This window comes from Pongo abelii, chromosome 6, assembly GCF_028885655.2.
Source record: "Pongo abelii isolate AG06213 chromosome 6, NHGRI_mPonAbe1-v2.0_pri, whole genome shotgun sequence".
Classification (NCBI taxonomy): domain Eukaryota; kingdom Metazoa; phylum Chordata; class Mammalia; order Primates; family Hominidae; genus Pongo; species Pongo abelii.
The window spans coordinates 108,921,272-108,933,607 of record NC_071991.2 but is presented as its reverse complement, the minus strand read 5'-3'; the positions used below and the strand labels follow the sequence as shown (position 1 = coordinate 108,933,607).

The window sequence follows — 12,336 nt, the reverse complement described above, 5'->3', positions numbered from 1 at the left end:
TGCCTTACTTGTAAAGATGAATGGACAATGAAGGATCATCAGATATTGGAGAAAAGCCCCTCGTGAAAAGCAGAAGCCAAAATAAATAAAGAAAAAAGTAATCCCAGCACTTTGGGAGGCCGAGGCGGGTGGATCACCTGAGGTCAGGAGTTCAAGACCAGCCTGGCCAACATAGTGAAACCCTGTCTCTACTAAAAATACAAAAACTAACTGGGTGTGATGGCACGTGCATGTAGTCCCAGCTACTGGGGAGGTTGAGGCAGGAAAACACTTGAACCCAGGAGGCAGAGGTTGCAGTGAGCCAAGATTGCACCACTGCACCCCAGCCTGGGCAATAGAGCGAGACTCCATCTCAAAAAAAAAAAAAAAAGTAACTAGGAAGAAAAAGTTCAGGGAGCAAAACTGTTACCAGAATAGGGGTCTTGAGTGTGAGATGTTCAGGTCCTTGGCCTTCTGAACAAAGAATTCGTGCACATGTACCCTAAAACTTAAAGTATAATAATAATAAAATTAAAAAAAAAAAGAATTTGGCAAAACACACAAAGTAACAAAGGAATGAAAAACAGGAACCAAGCAGCAAAAACGGGAATTTATTAAAGTGAGAAAGCACTCCACAGGATGGGAGTCAGCCCAATCAAGCAACTCTAGGGCCGGGTTACAAAGTCTTCTGGGTTTGAATTACTTCTTTTGAGGTCCTTTATCTGGATGAAGGATTTGATCTGTGGCTAATTAAAGGCTGAGGTAAATTGGCACCCTATGCAGATGAAGGGATGGTCAATGGTCCCTGGTTGGCCTGTGGCCAATCCAGAGCACTTTCCCTTTCCATCTGAGAGGTGGTGGAAGGGGGAGGGTTGTAGGGAGGGGAGCCTTTAATACTTGTTACTCAGACTTTGGGAGATGGGGGGTTTTTCCTTTTGGTTCAGCTTTTGGAAGTTTGCATTAATAGGCCTTAAGTTCCCTGCCCCCAGACTCAGGTGTTTTCCCTTTTTATCCAGCTTTGGGAAGTCAGCATGAATTGGCCTTAGAGTCCCTGCCCCAGACCATGGTGTTTTTCCTCGATTCAGCTTTAGGAAGTCAGCACAAATTGGCCTTAGATTCCCTGCTTCCAGACCCTATTTTCCTGCCTCAAAACAAATTTTAAAAAATATCTGATTGCCTCAGGGAGAGAAGAGAATGCATCTGTGAAACAAGAATGGGAAGCTCTGAAAAGAGAACATTCAGAGAAATAAACAGGAATGGCTGCATAATGAAAATACAAGACCTGTTGTTCAAAAGTTAAGAATTTCAAGGTGGCAGTAGCATCGCTTTCACCAAGCATGGGGTCCTTCTGAGCACGGGGACCTGTGTGGCTTCTCAGGTTACACAGCCACAACACTGGCCCTGGGAGGGAGAAAGCTCTTGGAAATAAAATATCTGATAGCATAAATAATAAAACTGAATACATGATTTGGAAGATAAGGTATGGAAATTACCAGGAAGTTGAACAAAAAGAGGGGAAACATCCTAGAAAAGCAGAAGATAGCTCAAGAGATTCAATGTAAATGTGGTTGAATTTACAGACAAAGGATAGAAGAAAATAATCCTAGAAATAATTCAAGGCAAATTCCCAGAACTGAAGAACACAAGTTTATAGATTGAAAGGGTCAAGGCGAGTTACATAATCATGAAATTTTGAATTACCAGGGATAATTTCCCAAAAGTTTTCAAAGAGAGAAAAAAACAAGCAAAAATCCAGTCATATACAAAGGTTTGGAAATCAGAACAGCAGCAAAACCATAATGTTAACTTAGCCAGAAATTGTGATACAACCATTTTGAGAGGCTTGGGGAGGAAAGGGAGTGTATTAGTCCATTTTCGTGCTGCTGATAAAGACATACTCAAGACTGGGTAAGTTATAAAGAAAAAGTGGTTTAATGGACTCGCAGTTCCATGTTGCTGAGAAGGCCTCACAATCATGGCAGAAGGTGAAAGGCACATCTTACATGGTGGCAGAGAAGAGAGAATGAAGCCAAGTGAAAAGGGAAACCCCTTAAAAAACCATCAGATCTTGTGAGACATATTCACTACCACAAGGACAGTATACGAGGAACTACCCCCATGATTCAATTATCTCCCACCAAGTCCCTCCCACAGGGAATTATGGGAATGATGGGAACAATTCAAGATGAAATTTGGGTGGAGACACAGCCAAACTATATCAAGGGGGAAAAAAAATACCAAGTCCTCATCTACCATAGTAGAAAGTCAGTAGGCGATCTATCTTAACGAAAATTCAGGAAACAGCAAGAGAAGCGTGTAATTTAGAAATTTAGAGGTAAAACAAACAATTTTAAAAAGATATCTATTTCATGTAAAAGTGTCAAAGGCCTCCTGAGGTAGGAATTGTGCATTAGGGAAAGGAACTGCTGTTTTTCAATATAAACCTTGTAGAACTAATACCTTTGTAACTACATGTGTTAATAATTTAACAACTAAAATTGAATTAAAAGTAGATAAGGATTTGCCCTAGGTATTGCGTGGGACTCCAGCAGATGTGACACTAATGACTCTTCTCTCTTCAGATTCCCGATACATTCTTCTGCCTGTCGTGTTACATCACCTCCACATTCACTTGCAAGAACAGAAGGACCTGATCATGTGTGCACGTATCCTTAGCAACGTATTTTGTCTCATCAAGAAAAATAGCTCAGTAAGTAAATACAGGTCATAGTATATAGTTCCCTTCAAATGGCTTCTGGAAATAAACTTGTAATGGTCTACAAAGAAACCGCACTAAAGAGGAAGCCTCTGAGACTCACTTTTATTTCCAGCTGGGCTGGACTTTTTGCTTCTCTTTGGAAGGAATTTTTTTAACCTTGTGGGATTCTGTAACCCCAAATAACCTGGGTTCCCCAAACTTGTATTTCAAGGAAGAACTGCATACTGAGTGAGAAAAATGAGAAATCTCAAAGCCTCCCACGTGTGTCTTTAATCTTGATATGATGACTGCTCTCTGGCAAGAATAAATTACTGCTTGCAACATGAAGTCGTTTTTGATCCATTCTGTGAAAGGCCACTTCATGATACTCAGAACTTGGCTATGGTCCTTGGGCCGGGTCCCCTGGAAATTGCAGAAGCAAAGGACAGCCCCAGGAGATTAGGGGTATCTTACAATATAACCATTACTTGGCCCCACCAGTGATCTCCAAATTGTTATGGATTTGGGGATTCCTATCAATGTGCCTGACTCTTGATGCAATGCAATTGCATTAGAGAATGCACTGCAAAATGAGAAGAATCACATGCTTGCTTATAAATAGGACAACTCAGAGTATTTGTGTTCATGGCTCAGGGGTCTGGTGTGAAATCCACATATGGAGAATATCCTGTTCCACTTCTGCCAATATGCAACTGTTAAGTAACCATTTTGCTCATTGGTAACAGGTTTTATGGAGCAGAGTTTGGCAATGAGTGCCAAGAATCCTGTTTCTCTGCTTCTCTATTACCTTTATGCTACAGTTTCCCCAATTTGTCACTTACGATCAGCTTCTGAAGATCAGTGAGGTGGGATGGGACCTCAGTGGAGTTGTTGGAGATAGAGCCCCAGTAGCGTGGGAACAGAGTTGGCAGTTGAGAGAAAAAAGCTAGAAATTCTGCCTCTGGAAGTGTAATAAGAGGAACCTGCATGGAACAAAGCAGTTGACTTTTTCCCACCCCCATGATCCGGGCCCCAAAGGTGATCTGGAACTGAATAGAACAGTGGTGACAGAAGGCATGAATTCAGTTTTAAACTCCCCTCTATAAAATTCTATAAAGAATAATTATGCTATGCCTAGTTAGAATCTTTTTCCAAATTATAATTGCTGAGAGTAAAATGTAAGTTAGATAGTTCACTGCACAAAACCAAAAACAGCAGAAGAGAAGTAAAAAGAAATCACCTCCACAACTTCTGCTCTGTAAGACATTCAGAGCAGAAACCAAGTCGCTGGAGGGAAAACCTTGGTAGTTTTCTTGCAAGTGTAAGAAAATTTATCATAAAATCCTAGCCAAAAAGCTCTTTCAAACTCGTACTTTCTAAAAGTATTTTTTACAAAGAGTGATCTCCTTGGTTAGGAGCATTTGTACATAGAGTTTTGTTTTGTGCAGGTGTAATAAGAACCCAACTCCACGTACAGTCAGTGCAGAGCAATTTGGGTTTCTCTTTCAAGTCCTGGGGCGTAGATACTATTAACTTTGCATCAGGAAAGCAGTTTCCACGTGGCCACTGACCTTAGATCCACTCTGTAGCTAAGGATATTTGTCTGGGCTAAACACTATTTCCTAATATTTACGTGCAAAGATTTTTAAAAATCATTTTTTATAGGAATAGTCATTTGTACTTAAAGTTTTGGAAAATGACCGATGTAACTCTAATATTGAGAAAAGTAAATGTAAGCACAGTCTAGAACCAAGGAATCATAGGCCAAGAACCAAGATGGACTTGCAGTGAAGATTCAGGCTCAGGGAGGCAAACTGACTTGCCTGAGGTCACACACCCTGTTGGGAGCCTAGCTGGTGTTCTGAGTTAGTCTGGTGTGCCTTCATGATATCACCCACCTTTTTACTTGTATCTCAGGTATCCATTGCACCACTGAGTTGTGTACTCTTGGGTAAGCCATTAACTTCTCTGTGCCTTTGTTTACCGTAAAAGGAGATCATTCACTTAGGTGAAATCCATGCCTCAAGTTCTCTGACTCTTTGATTTCCCCTTTTCTGTTAGATTGAAATGCATGTTAAACCCCAGTTTCCTGAACATATTATTTTTTTTTCTCTTAAGGAAAAATCTGTGCTGGAGGAAATAGATGTGATAGTGGCCAGCTTGCTGGATATCCTGCTGAGGACCATATTGGAGATCACCAGCCGACCTCAGCCATCCAGCTCAGCAATGCGGTTCCAGTTCCAGGATGTCACTGTAAGATCATAGAGCAGATGGCACACGGAACAGGGCCTGGTTATGCTTCAGTCACGTTGCAGGTGGCTTGATGTTATAATCTGGAAAATCTGGCCTTAGGAGAGTAACCCATGAGCATTTCAAAATCATATGAGGTTACCTTAATTTTACAAGGAAACCAAGATATAAAGCATGTTTGTTAAAGGAACTTGGAATAAGCAGTTTTTAATTGCAGAAAGCCAGCTTTGATATTAGTCATACCTTGCCCGGTTTAAATTAACCCAAGATTTTATATCCCAAGTCAACTTGATAACTTTTTATTCTCTTATCATCCATCAAATTCCTTGAGGAAATGAGAAGAGTGAAACAGAGTAATAGGAGTCAGGGGCCCTGAGTTTTCATTCCAAATTTTTCACTCTGACTAGTCAGGATCGTAACTTTTCTAGGCCTCAGTTTTCTTAGTTAGGAAATGAGAAGGTTGGAATTGGCAAATTTTTTTTTTTTTTGAGATGGAGTCTCGCTCTGTCTCCCAGGCTGGAGTGCAAATGCGCGATCTTGGCTCACTACAACCTCCGCCTCCTGGGTTCAAGCAATTCCCCCTGCCTCAGCCTCTTGAGTAGCTGGGATTACAGGCGCCCACTACCACACCCGGCTAATTTTTGTATTTTTAATAGAGACAGGATTTCACCATGTTGGTCAGGCTGGTCTCGAGCTCCTGACCTCAGATGATCCACCCGCCTTGGCCTCCCAAAGTATTGTGATTACAGGCGTGAGCCACCGTGCCTAGCCTGGAATTGGCAAATTTTAAGGTGCTTTGAAGTGCCACTATTTTGAGTCTAATATTATATCTGTATTTTATATTCATGTAAAACATTAAGAAAATAATATTAAGAAATAATACATCTGGCAGTTTATATATGTGTATCTATTTGTGTATATACAGGAATATAAAATGGTATAGCCACTATGGAAAATAGTGGCTCTACTGTATATACTGTATATACAAGTTATGAATCGTCCACTTTCTCAGTACTCTCATCAGCATTTGGTGTTATCCCTTTTATGGAGTGGAGAGCATTCTGATAGCTATGTAGTGATATCTTATTGTAGTTTTAATTTGCATGTCCCTAATGACTAATGATGCTGAGCGTCTTTTCACATACTTATTTGCCATCTATATATCCTCTTCAGTGAAATGTCTTTTCATGTCTTTTTGCCATTTTTTTAATTGGATTGTTTTTCACTGTTGAGTTTTTATTTCTTTTTATAATATGTGGTTTGCAGATATCTTCTCCTACTCTGTAGCTTGTTTTTTCATCCTCTTAACAAGCTTTGCAGAGCAAAAATTTTTAATTTCATTTAAGTCCAGTTTATTAATTTCCTTTTATAGTTCAAGCTTTTGACTCTTTTTGCCTAGCCCTGTATCTTAAATGTTATCTCCTAGTTTCTTTCCTAAAAGTAGTATAGTTTTATATTTTATGTGTAAGTCCCTTAACCATTTTGTATGTGTCAGATAATTCTAACAATCTGACATTGCAATGTGGACATCTATTGATTGTCTTTTTCATTCAATTTGAGATTTTCTTCGTTCTTGATAGGATGTGTTATTTTCTCTTATGACCAAGACATTTCTATATTATAAAGCTCTGGATCTTACATAAACCTTCTGTTTTAGCTGGCTTTATGTGACACCACTCATCAGGGGAACAGTGAGTGCCTACATGTTATGGTGAGACAGCGATAGAAAATAGAAATCCAGGTTCACCGCTTGGCTTCCTTTGACACCTGAGGCAAGAGGGCTTCTTGTTACTGCTGGGCGAGGTGGAAGTTCTGGCTCTGCATGTGGTCTCTACTGCCAATGTGGTGGGAGTGGCTTTGTTCCTGCTGGGCCATGGTGACCGTCCTGACTCTACTAGGCCTCTTTGACACCACCCCAGTGGTTAGGGAAAAAAATGTGACTTGTTACTGCCAGTTGTGGGTGGAAGCCCAGGCTCCTCCCATTGTTTTCACCAACACTGACTCGTGGTTATGAAAGTACTTACTCCCTGTTTGACGTTCTCTGGCTCCACTCTAGGAGAGATGTTGGGGCACCTCACTACATCCTCATGAGGGTGGAAGTCTAGGCTCCTCACTCAGCCTTTGCAGTGAACAGGTGATTGAGGCCAAAGTTTTCTGTGGTGTTCGGCTAGAATAGAGCAACTGTGGCTAAAAGTATTGCCCTGCAGGGCTGCCCTTTCCTAGTCCTTTGGCTGGAGAAATAAGGTTTTTTGGGACTTTTTCTTTTGTCTACCAACTATTGGTCTTTCACAGTTGCTGGCCTCTTCAGCCCCATCTTTGAAATACACGAGGCAAAAAAGAAAATCCAAAGAAATACACACCGTGCCCTTCCTCAGGTCCCAAGGAGGTTCTTGGCCAGTCTGCCCTCTCTCCCCTCCTGTCAGAGTCTTTTTCTGTTTGTTTTATATTTGATGTTCAGGTTTTTAGTTGTACTTAGCAGGAGGAATAGGGGAGAAGTATGTCTACACTTTCAACGTGGAAGAGGAAGGATGTCTCCTTCACTGTGGTTTTGATGGTAACATTTTAATTGCTTCCTGGCAATATAACTTACATAGTTTGAAAGTTATAATGGCAAGCAAACAGAGTCATAGCAAATGCTGGGCATAGTTAAAGATTGCCTGAGATCAAAAGCTAAAACACTTTTTAAACTGCTTTCTATCGACGTGCAGAGCGTACAAGGTTGTTGTGCACCAAATCTCTATGGGATACATGTGGTCTTCAGGCCATATGGTGTAATAACCAATGCCAATTATGAGACTTTAGGAAGTCAGTGAATCAGCTCTGTGGGTGGAGGTGGGGTAGGGCAGGCAGAGTGATTGTCCTTTGTACTAAATTGTAAGAAAATCATGTGAAGAGAATCCTTCCTGCATAGCTCTGTGGTACCCCTTGCTGTGTGAGAAACCAGACTGTCTAAGTATGTGGGGTGAAATTTTCCATGAAACACACACATAAATTATTTGACATCTTTGCTTTTATGCTTTAAGACTTTTTTTTTTTTAAGAGTACTCAGACAGACCTAGCTTGATTCCTTCTCTGTCATTGCACTGACTCTGTGATGTTGGTCAAGTTACTAATGTCTCTAAGCCTCTGTTTCTTTAAAACAGGGAAAATAGGCCAGGCGTGGTGTCTTATGCCTGTAATCCCAGCATTTTGGGAGGCCAAGGCGGGCGTATTGCTTGAGGCAGAGGTTTGAGGCCAGCCTGGCCAACATCTTGAAACCCCCACTAAAAATACAAAAAAATTAGTCTGGCCTGTTGGTGGGTACCTGTAACCCCAGCTACTCAGGAGACTGAGGCACAAAAATTTCTTGAACCCAGGAGATGGAGGTTGCAGTGAGCCGAGATCACACCACTGCACTCCAGCCTGGGTGACATAGCGAGACCCTGGCTCATAAATAAATAAATAAATAAATAAATAAATAATAAATAAATCAGAGAAAATAGTTGTACTTATCTCAAAGTTAGTGTGAGGATTTCATCAAATCTGTAAAGGTGTTTAAACAGTATCTGGTCTGATACTCAATAAATGCTGGCCATTAGTCATTGCGGTAACAGCAGTCACAGTCATATCATGTTTGTTGCAGACATGCTTCATGTATTGTTGTTGTTATAATAATTCTATGGCGAGAAATATGCCCTGGTCTTTCACAAAATCCATTCTCTGGAGACTGAAGATCTGTTGAATTTCTTTATCATTTTCTCACAGAGAACAGGCTTTCTGAATAGGGAGTCTTTACATAGCAGTACTACATTGAGCACCTTTTCAGTCTGTGCAGACACATATGGAAAAGTGCCCATGACAAGTAGACACACTGTGAGTAAACGCAGATCCCACAATGTGCCATTGTGAATTCTTCCAGTGCTCTGTAAGCACCATGATTGTTACCCAGCCTCCCAGCCACACCAGCATGAGCACTGGCGTCTGCTGTATCATAGTTCCAGATAACAGAGGCCTTATTTTTAAAATTTAAAAGGATTGTACTTTTTGTTTTTCCACCAACTGTTTTTCAAACTTTAAAATGCTTTCCCTAGCTAGAAAAAAAAAAACCAAAAAAGCACGATTGTGATCAGTTCCTTTCAAAAGTCTAATTATAGGTAGAAGCAGATTTTATAAAGCAGTATAAATGACCACTTGCCTTGCATTCTCAACTAATGGAGCTCCAGAGTTCCTTACAATTTATAAATGCTTACTCGTTCATAACTCTGTTAAGTACCATTTATGGAGCAGGTGATTCTTCTGGGCATATGCCAGGTCTAAGACAGCTACTCTGATGTGTTTATCTAAAATTTTCATGTGTTGTCGGTTTGTGGTTGAGGTATGGAAATGGGTCTGGGTTAATTCTGTAAGAAATATGTGGAAAAAAATAATGTATGTGCATAATAGGTTTCGTGAAGACAGTTGTGGCCATCCAATACCCTTGCTATACAAAGCCATTTGTAGAAATTCCCATTATACTCAATCTATACATAAAATGGCCATTGAAGACTACAGAGTTTTCGAGGTGATTTATACAAAAGAAAATATCACACTACAGCTAAGTAAATCTTGGCCACTGGTGGCTTTTTATTTCTTTTTAATAAATTATGGGTCTAGGATTTTCATATAGATACATTCTTAAAATATCTTAAAACAAACAAAATTACATTATGGATAAAATATACATTAGTAATTGGACATCACCACTAAAAGACTTACTCATGTAACCAAATACCACCTGTTTCCCCAAAAACCTATGGAAATAAAAAATTTAAAAAATTAATTAAAATTTAAGTTTAAGAAATAGAGCAAAAAAATTACATTGTGGATAAAATATACATTAGTAATTGGACATCTAGGCCTCCTAACAGAGTTGAATGTGGTTGGAGTTCCTAAACAGCATAAGTGAATAAATGACATTGTAGAGTAGATGTTGGGATTGACAATAATCATCATAAATGCCCAAGGGATTATATGTCATGATTATAAGTTATTGCAATGGGCATAAGTCAGATATGACAAATAAAATCATAAATCTGGATTCAAACAGGTTGTTCCCCTATGTATATTGACTGTAAAGACTTAAGATGAAAGTCTATTCATTATTGCATAATATTTCTTGTTATTACTAAATTTACAACAAATAATATGTCATTTTTCCTACTTCAGCATATTTCACTATTCACAGGATTGTTTGTTGAAGTAAATGTCTTAGGAAAATTAATCTAGTAGCTGTATTGGAGACAATGTGAATATGATATGGAAAAACTAAGAGATGGAAAAGAGATAAATGGGTTTCTACTAACTAGATTTGCATTTTTAAGTTAAGGCATAGTTAAGAGAAAGGTGAAAAAGTATGAACCTTAGTTATCAACTGATGGATTCTAGTATACTTACTGATATTTTAATTATAACCAAAAACCTCAGGTGTATTTTCTCTGTACAATCAAATAATCTGAGCAGAAGGAAGATGAGTCACTGAGTACAGACTTCTAGAACCAGAGATACCTGGGTTCACATCCCAGTCTCACAATTCTCAAGCTGTGGAACCTGGGGTAAATTTCTGAACCTTAAGAGATAATTATCTTTTCTTTAAAGTGAAGTTGATTGTGTCTACCCAGCAAGGCCCAAACAAGGAATGCACTCACTAGCATAGTCAAAGTATGGTAACTTACACATAGTGCCATTCCATAAATCATAGTGTTGTCATATGTCTTTTTTATTTTATTGAGGTGTAATTGACATAAAATAAATGACACCTGTTTGAAATGTACAATTTTAGTTTTGACATATGTGTATTCCTATGAACTATCACCACAATCAGGATAGCAAATATGTTCATCACTTTCAAACGCTTCCTTGTGCCCCTCTCGATTCCCTCTCTTTTGCCCCTCCATGCTACCTCATCCCCAAGCAACTACTGACCTGCTTTTTATAGTAACTTATCTGTTACTGTACGTAAGTTTACATTTTTTAGAATTTGATATGAATGGAAACATGTAGTACATAGCTATTATTATTAATCATATACTCCATAGTTTTTTGGGGGGCATAGGGGCAGGGGATTCTGTCTTGACACACAATATATTTGAGTTTCATCCTTATTCTTTTGTATATCAATAGTTTATTCCTTCTTATTGCTGAATAGTATTCCATTGTATGGCTATACTGCAATTTGTTTATTCATTCACCCCTTGGTAGACATTTGAGTTGTTCCTGGGTTTGGCTATTGTGTTTCATTTACCTGTTTTTCTGTTTTGACACCAGTAACATGCTATCTTGATTGTCATGTTTTATAATAAATCTTAAAGTCAGTAAGTGTAAGTCTTCCAACTTTACTTTTCTTTTTCAAAGTTGTTTTGACTATTTTAGATCCTTTTCACTTCCTTATGGATTTTAAAGTCAGATCAGCCTTTCAATTTCTAACCCCCAAAGCTATGCTAGGATAATTACTGGGATTGCATTGAATCTATATATCGATTTGGGGATAATTGACATCTTTTTTTTTTTTTTTGAGATGGAGTTTCACTAGTGTCACCCAGGCTGGAATGCAGTGGTGCAATCTTGGCTCACTGCAACCTCCACCTCCTGGATTCAAGCGATTCTCCTGCCTCAGCCTCCCGAGTAGCTGGGATTACAGGCTTGTGCCACTATGCCCGGCTAATTTTGTATTTTTGGTAGAGCTCAGGTTTCACCGTGTTGGCCAGGTTGGTCTCAAACTCCTGACCTCAGGTGATTCACCCGCCTCAGCCTCCCAAAGTACTGGGATTACAGGCATGAGCCACCACGCCCAGCCAAAATTGACATCTTAACAATATTGCATTTCCCAATCCATGAACATGTAATATCTTCATTTTTTTAGGTCTTTAACTCCACCCCTCAGCGTTTTGCAGCCTTCAGTGTGCATATTTTCTACATCTTTTGTCAAATATATCAGTAATTATTTCATATTTTAATGATATTATTTTAAATTTCAATTTCTGATTGTTCATTTTTAGTGTGTAGAAGTAAAATTGATTTTTGTACATTGATCTTATATTTTGAAATATAAATCAACTCAGTTAGTTCTAGTAGCTCTTTATCAATTTCATAGCTTTTTCTATATACACAGCTATGCTTTCTGTGAAGAAAGACAGCTTTTTAAAAATTCCTTTCAAACCTGTATTCCTGATTGCCTTTTCTTGCCTTATTGCACTGACTAAAACCTTCAGTACAATGTTGAATAGAGGTGGTGAATAAGCTTTGGGAGGTTTGAAAAGTCTTTATTTTGTCTTTGCTTTTGGAAGATATTTTTATATTTTATATTTTGGAAGATATTTTTCTTGGTTAATAGTTTTTGGGTTTTTTTTCCTTTTAGTTCTCTGAAGCTGTTGCTCCATTGTCTTTCAGCTTGT

The 12,336-nt window shown here is 38.9% G+C and overlaps 1 protein-coding gene across 6 annotated transcripts in view; it reads left to right on the top strand.

Annotated features, from left to right (window-relative positions):
* Window positions 1-12,336, top strand: part of DOCK4 (dedicator of cytokinesis 4) — a 525,542-nt gene that overhangs the window by 397,084 nt on the left and 116,122 nt on the right. For all 6 annotated transcript variants that reach the window (XM_054559683.1, XM_024249890.3, XM_054559685.2 and 3 more), the window contains 2 exons: window positions 2,562-2,689; window positions 4,796-4,930. In XM_054559683.1, the coding sequence (XP_054415658.1) occupies window positions 2,562-2,689; window positions 4,796-4,930 (263 nt within the window). The remainder of the gene's footprint in view (window positions 1-2,561; window positions 2,690-4,795; window positions 4,931-12,336) is intronic.